At 75.5% G+C, this 6224-nt stretch overlaps 1 protein-coding gene across 1 annotated transcript in view; it reads left to right on the top strand.

The window, feature by feature from the left end:
- EMIHUDRAFT_468400 (hypothetical protein) overlaps window positions 1-6224 on the top strand; it is a gene marked incomplete at its 3' end in the record, with an annotated part of 9552 nt that overhangs the window by 2504 nt on the left and 824 nt on the right. The window contains exons 4-12 of the mRNA XM_005782799.1: window positions 62-1844; window positions 1961-2370; window positions 2439-2816; window positions 2867-3891; window positions 3946-3956; window positions 4012-4205; window positions 4348-4485; window positions 4536-4615; window positions 4660-6211. Of these exons, the coding sequence (XP_005782856.1) occupies window positions 62-1844; window positions 1961-2370; window positions 2439-2816; window positions 2867-3891; window positions 3946-3956; window positions 4012-4205; window positions 4348-4485; window positions 4536-4615; window positions 4660-6211 (5571 nt within the window). The remainder of the gene's footprint in view (window positions 1-61; window positions 1845-1960; window positions 2371-2438; window positions 2817-2866; window positions 3892-3945; window positions 3957-4011; window positions 4206-4347; window positions 4486-4535; window positions 4616-4659; window positions 6212-6224) is intronic.

Raw genomic sequence — 6224 nt, 5'->3', positions numbered from 1 at the left:
CGCGCCGGCCGTCGCCGCGGCCGCCGTGCTGCGCGCGCTCGAGCGGGCGGCGCGGAGGCAGGTAACGGAGCCGGCGGGTGCCGACGGCGCCGCGGGCGAGCCCGACGCCGACCCGGCCGACGCCGCTGCGGGGGCGGCGGTCGCGCACGGACGGAGGCTCCGCGCGGCGCTGCGTGCGGGGATGTCGCGGCTGCGCGACGCGAGGTGCGAGGAGCTTCCGCCGCTCGTGCCGCGGTTGCTCCTCCTCTGCCACCAGCCCGCCCTTCTGCCCCGCGAGCCCGCCGGGCCGGGCGGCTGCGGCGGCCGGAGGCCGTGGGAAGAGGTCGCCTCCGCGTGGGGGGAGGCGGCGGAGGGGCTGCTGCGGGGCGCGGCCGACGCGGTTGCCGAGCTGGTCGCCTCGGACAAGGGCGCCGCCTCCGCCTCGCGCGACACGAGGCTGGCGGCGCTCGCCTCGCTGGGCGCTCTCGCCGCCTCGCCCGCCGAGGTGCGGGCTGCCGTCACCGCCGCCCTCCTCCCGCGGCTTGAGGCCCCGATGCGCGAGGCTGCGGACGAGCTCGCTGCCGCGACGCCGTCGGAGGTCCATGCGCTGCGTTCGCAGCGCGCGGCCGCCGCGTCGAGCACGCCAGGCGGCGGCGGCGGCGGCGGCGGCGGCGCCAACGGGCGAGGCGCCGACGAGGACGTGGAGGCTGCGATCCGCGCAACGTTCGCTCGGCGCGCGGCGGAGGCGGGCAAGCCGGCGGCGGCCGAGAAGAAGCCGAAGGTGGACAAGGCCGAGGCACAGCGTCAGGCCGTGGCCGCGGCCGAGGCCGAGGCGTGCGAGAGGCTCGGCCGGCGCACCACCGAGCTGCGCCGCTTGGGCGAGCTCCTCTCGGCCGCCGCCGACGCCGCGCCCGCGGCGGTGCGAGGCAGGCTGCCGCAGCTGCTGCCGCTGCTCGTCCGGCTCCCGGCGCTGCCTGCTCTGCGCGCGGCGGACGGCGGAGGGTGGCTCGAGGCCCTCTTCGAGTCGCTGCTCGCGTGCGCCGCCGCGCCGCTGCACGCCGTTCGCGCGCCGGTGGCGAGGGCTCTGCTGCGCGTGCTCGCGCCCGGAGACGCGGCGGGGGAGAGTGGCGCGGGCGGCTCGGAGCCTCTCGCGCTCGCGCCGCTGCTCGAGGCGCTCCTCGGCGCGTGCGACGGGATGCCGCTGCCGCCCGCGGGGTACAGCTTGCTCCTCCCGCTGCTCGAATGCGCCCTCGCCGACCGGGCGGCGGCGGCGGCGTCGCTCAGCCTGCTCACCCTCCACGCCGCGCCCTCTTTGCCGCTCGACCAGCCGGCGCGCCGCACGAGCGTCCGCCTCCTCCTCTCCCTCCTCTCGAGCGACCGGTGGCGCGCCGACGCGGCGGTCGCGCTCGAGGTCCTCGCCCCGGCCCTGCAGCCGGCCTCGCTGCCGCAGCTTGTCCGCGCCGCCACCGCGGCCGAGGGGCCCGACGAGCGGTGCGCGGCCCTCAGCGCGCTCTGCCACGCGGCGCCGCTCGCCGAGGGGTGGCACCCTCCCGACGCGCCGCTCGCAGCGCGGCTCCACTTGGCGAGGTACGACGACGACGCCGCCGCCGCCGCGCGGGGCGCCGACGCGTGGGCGCTCTACGCCGGCTGCGTCGACGCCGCGGAGCCGGGCGCGCCGCCGCTGCCGGCCTCGCTCGAGGCGGAGCTGCTGCCCGAACTCGCCGCCCTCTCGGGCCGCGAGCGGGCACAGGCGGCGCGTGCGCTCGCGGCGGCCGCCGCCGACGAGCCGCCGCGGCTCCACACGCTGCTGCAGCGTCTCTTCGAGATGCACAAGGAGGCGTCGCCGCCGCCGAAAGCCGCGGCGGGTGCCAAGGGCAAGAAGGGCGCGCCGCACGCCAACGGAGCCGAGGGCCGCGCCCCAGCGGGGAGGCGCCGCCCGCCGCGCGAGCGGCGCCTGGACACAGCCAGCTTGCGACTCTAGGCTCCGAGGAGGAGGACGACGGCTGGCGAGCGCGGCACGGAGTCGCGCTCTGCCTGGCGGCGGTGGCGCCCGCCGCGTCGGTGATGCAGCTGCCGGTGGCGTTCGCTTTCCTCAAGCGCGCGCTCGCCGACGAGGTGGAGGAGGTGGCGGCCGCGATGACGGCGGCGGGCTGCGCGCTCATCAACGAGCAGGGTGCGCCCGACCGGATGGTGCCGCTCCTCGCCCCGATGTTCGAGACGATGCTCTCCGAGGCGGCCACCACCGAGGCGGACGAGACGTGGCGCGCGGCGAGAGAGACGAGCCGCCTCTCCTCACGGCTCGGGTGCGAACAGGCGGACGACCGCGTGCGCACGGGCGTCGTCGTCTGCTTTGGCGCCCTCGCGCGCCACATCCCTCCCGACGACCCCAAGGTCGGGCTCGTGCTCTCGCGGCTCGTCGACTAATTAACACTAATTAACAGTCATTAACACTAATTAAGGTCGGGCTCGTGCTCTCGCGGCTCGTCGACTCGCTGGCGACGCCGTCCGAGGTGGTGCAGCGCACGGCGGCAAAGTCGCTCTCCGCGCTGCTCTCTCGGGCGGAGGTCAAGCCGCGCGGCGCCGAGGTGCTGCAGGAGCTGCTGGCGACGCTGCTGGCGACGCCGTCGTACGCGATGCGGCGCGGCGCCGCCTTTGGCCTCGCCGGAGTGGTCAAGGGGCTCGGCATTGCCAGCCTGAAGAAGGAGGGCGTGATGGCGGCGCTGCAGGCCGCCATCGAGGAGAAGAAGCGGGGCGAGGAGGCGTCCAACGCCAAGGAGGGCGCCCTCTTCGCGCTCGAGGCGCTCTGCGAGACGCTCGGCCGCCTCTTCGAGCCGCACGTCGTCGGCGCGCTGCCGCTGCTCCTAGACACTTCCTAGAGACTTCCTAGAGACTTCCTAGATACTTCCTAGGCGCGCTGCCGCTGCTCCTCTCGTGCGTCGCCGACGGCTCGGGCGGCGTGCGGCACGCAGCGGTGTCGGCGTCCGGCGTCATCATGTCGAGCCTCTCGGCGCAGGGCGTCAAGATGGTGCTGCCGTCGCTGCTGCGCTCGCTCAAGGAGGAGGACAAGTGGCGCGCGCAGCACGCCGCCGTCGAGCTGATGGGGTCGATGGCCTTCGTCAACCCGAAGCAGCTGTCTGCGACGCTGCCGCAGCTCGTGCCGGCGCTCACCACCGCCCTCACGCACTCGCACGCAAAGGTGCGCGAGTCCGCCTCCGCCGCGCTGCAGTCGGTCGGATCCGTGATCCGCAACCCGGAGATCTCCGAGATCCTGCCGGCGCTGCTGCACGCGCTCGCCGAGCCGGCGGCGGGCACCGACGCGGCCCTCTCTGCGCTCGCGCACTGCCAGTTCGAGCATTGCGTCGACCCGCCCTCGCTCTCGCTCATCGTGCCGGTGCTGCAGCGCGGGCTGCGCGCGCCATCGGCGCAGGCCAAGCGGCGGACGGCGCACATCACGGGCAACATGTGCTCGCTGCTCGCCGACCCGAAGGACATCCTGCCCTACCTCGACATGATGATGCCTCAGCTGCAGTCTGTCCTGCTCGACCCGATCCCCGAGGTGCGCTCGACCGGCGCCCGCGCGCTGGGGCGGCTCTGCGCCGGCCTCGGCGTCGACGCCTTCCCGAACCTGATGGCGTGGCTTCGCGAGGGCCTCCGCCGCGACTCGTCCGCCGTCGAGCGCGCGGGCGCCGCGCAGGGCCTCGCCGAGGTGCTCGCGGCGCTCGGCGACGAGGCGGTCTCTGACGAGCTGCCCGCGCTGCTCGCCGGCGCGGAGGACCCCGACCCGGCGGCGCGCGAGGGGCACGCGGCGCTGTGGACGCACCTGCCCCGCGTGCTTGGGCCTCGCTTCGAGCACCACTTGGGCGCCGTCCTGCCGGTTGTGCTGGCGGGGCTCGCGGACGGCGCCCGCGCCGGGTCTGCAAGGCGAGCTGTGAAGAGCGCGGCCGTGAGGGGCGGAGCTGCGAATAGGCGCCGAGCAAGTGCGCGAGGCCTTTCCTAGACCTTTCCTAGACCGCTCCTGGAACCTTCCTGTAGGCGCCGAGCCGGTGCGCGAGGCGAGTTTGCGCGCCGCGCACGGCGTGATCGCGACGTACACGCGCGCGGCGGCGGAGTTGCTCCTCCCCCCGCTGCAGCAGGGCCTCGCCTCAGACAACTACCGCATCCGCCAGTCGTCGATCGAGCTGCTCGGCGAGCTGCTGCTGCGGCTGACGGAGCGCGGCCCTCTTCCGGTCCTCTTCCTAGACACTGCTTAGACATTTCCTAGACACTTCCTAGACACTTCCTAGCGCGGCCCTCTTCCGGTCCGCTCGAGGAGGGCAAGGGCGCGCCTCGCCTCGGCCCTCTCGGAGCCGGCTCGGCCCCTCCCCACAGGTGCTCGAGGAGGGGGAGGACCCGCCGGCCGACTCGCCGCTCGCGCACGTGCCGACAGCGCAGCAGCACGCCCTCCTCGCCGCGCTGCACATCGCGCGCTCCGACACGGCCGCCGCCGTCAAGGCTGCGGCGGGCACCGTGTGGAAGACGCTAATTAACACTAATTAACACTAGTTGCCACTAATTAGGCTGCGGCGGGCACCGTGTGGAAGACGCTCGTCGAGAACACGCCGCGCACCCTGCGCGCCATCCTCCCACCCTCGCCTAGGTAACACTAATTAACACTGATTAACACTAGTTGACATTCACTAGGCGCGCCATCCTCCCCACCCTCGCCGCGCAGCTCATCGGCACGCTGGCCGGCGGCGACGACGAGCCGCAGGAGGCGGCGGCGGCGGCGCTCGGCGAGCTCGTCGTCAAGCTGGGCGAGCGCGTGCTGCCGCGGCTGCTGCCGCTGCTGCGGCGCGAGCTCGAGGAGGGGGACGAGGACCGGCGCGCGGGCGCCGCCATCGGGCTCACGCAGCTCATCGCCTCGGCGGGCCGCGAGCACGTCGAGCGTTTCCTGCCCGAGCTCATCGGCGCGGTGCGCGCCGGCCTCTGCGACGAGGCGGCGTCGGTGTACGGCGCCGCCGCGCGCGCCTTCGCCGCGCTGCAGCGCGTGGTTGGCGCGGCGGCCGTGCACGAGATCATCCCCGCGATGCTCGAGCTGCTCGGCTCGGGCGACCCGGCCGACGCCGACGCCGCGATGCGCGGGCTGCGCGAGGCGGTGGCGCAGCGGCCCGCCGCCGTGGTCCCCTTCCTGCTGCCGCGCCTCTGCGCGCGCCCTGTCAGCACCGCGGCGGCGCGAGCGCTCGGCGCCGTCGCACACTCTTGCGGCGAGCACCTCCACCTGCAGCTCGACGTGGCGCTGCCGCCGCTGCTCGACGGGGTCGTCCTCGAGGCGGAGCTCCTCCCCGCCGGCGCGCCCGCGGGCGCGGCCGAGCCCGAGCAGCGCGAGGCGCTGCTCGGTGCGGCGCGGTCCCTCTCGCTCTCCGTGGGCGAGGAGGGACTCCACCTGCTGTACGGCGAGGTGCTGCGCGCCGCCGCGCCAGCCGCGCCGCCGCACTCGCGCGCGGCGGCGTGCGCGCTGCTCGGCGCGGTGATGTGCGAGCGCGCCGAGGAGCACGCACCGCACCTCGGGCCTGTCCTCGCCGCCCTCGTCGGGGCGATCAACGCGCCGCAGCCCGCCGTGGTGCGCGCGGCGTGGGGCGCGCTCGACGCGCTCGTCAAGGCGCTGCCCAAGGAGCGCTACCCCCTCCACGTCCACACGCTGCGCGAGGCGCTCGCCTCACTCGCCGACGAGGCGCGCGCTGCTGCGCGCAAGGCGGCCGCCGCCGAGGGGTCCGACATGGCTGGCCAGGCGGCGGCGGCGGGTCGCGTCGAGGTGGCGGGGCTGGCGCTGCCAAAGGGCCTCGCGCCGCTCGTCGCGGTCTACCTGCACTCGCTGATGACCGGCTCCGCGGAGCTGCGCGAGGCGGCCGCTCTCGCGCTCGGAGAGGCGATCGGGCTGACGCCGGTGGCGGCGCTCAAGCCTTTCGTCATCCAGATCACCGGCCCGCTCATCCGCGTCATCGGCGACCGCTTCCCCGCCGGCGTCAAGGCGGCGATCCTCGCCGCGCTCACGCTGCTGCTCGGGCGCTCCCCCGCCGCGCTCAAGCCCTTCGTGCCGCAGCTGCAGACCACCTTCGTCAAGTCCCTCTCAGACGCGCAGCAGTCGGTGCGCGCGCGCGGCGCCGCGGCGCTCGCGGCGCTCGCCGCCATCGCGACGCGGCTCGAGCCGCTGCTCACCGAGCTCGCCAACGGCGTCGCCACCGCCGAGCCCGACGTCGCCGCCTCGC

Source organism: Emiliania huxleyi (assembly GCF_000372725.1).
Source record: "Emiliania huxleyi CCMP1516 chromosome Unknown EMIHUscaffold_186, whole genome shotgun sequence".
Lineage (NCBI taxonomy): Eukaryota > Haptophyta > Isochrysidales > Noelaerhabdaceae > Emiliania > Emiliania huxleyi.
The sequence above is the reverse complement of the archived record's forward strand: the minus strand, read 5'-3'. Positions and strand labels throughout refer to the sequence as shown.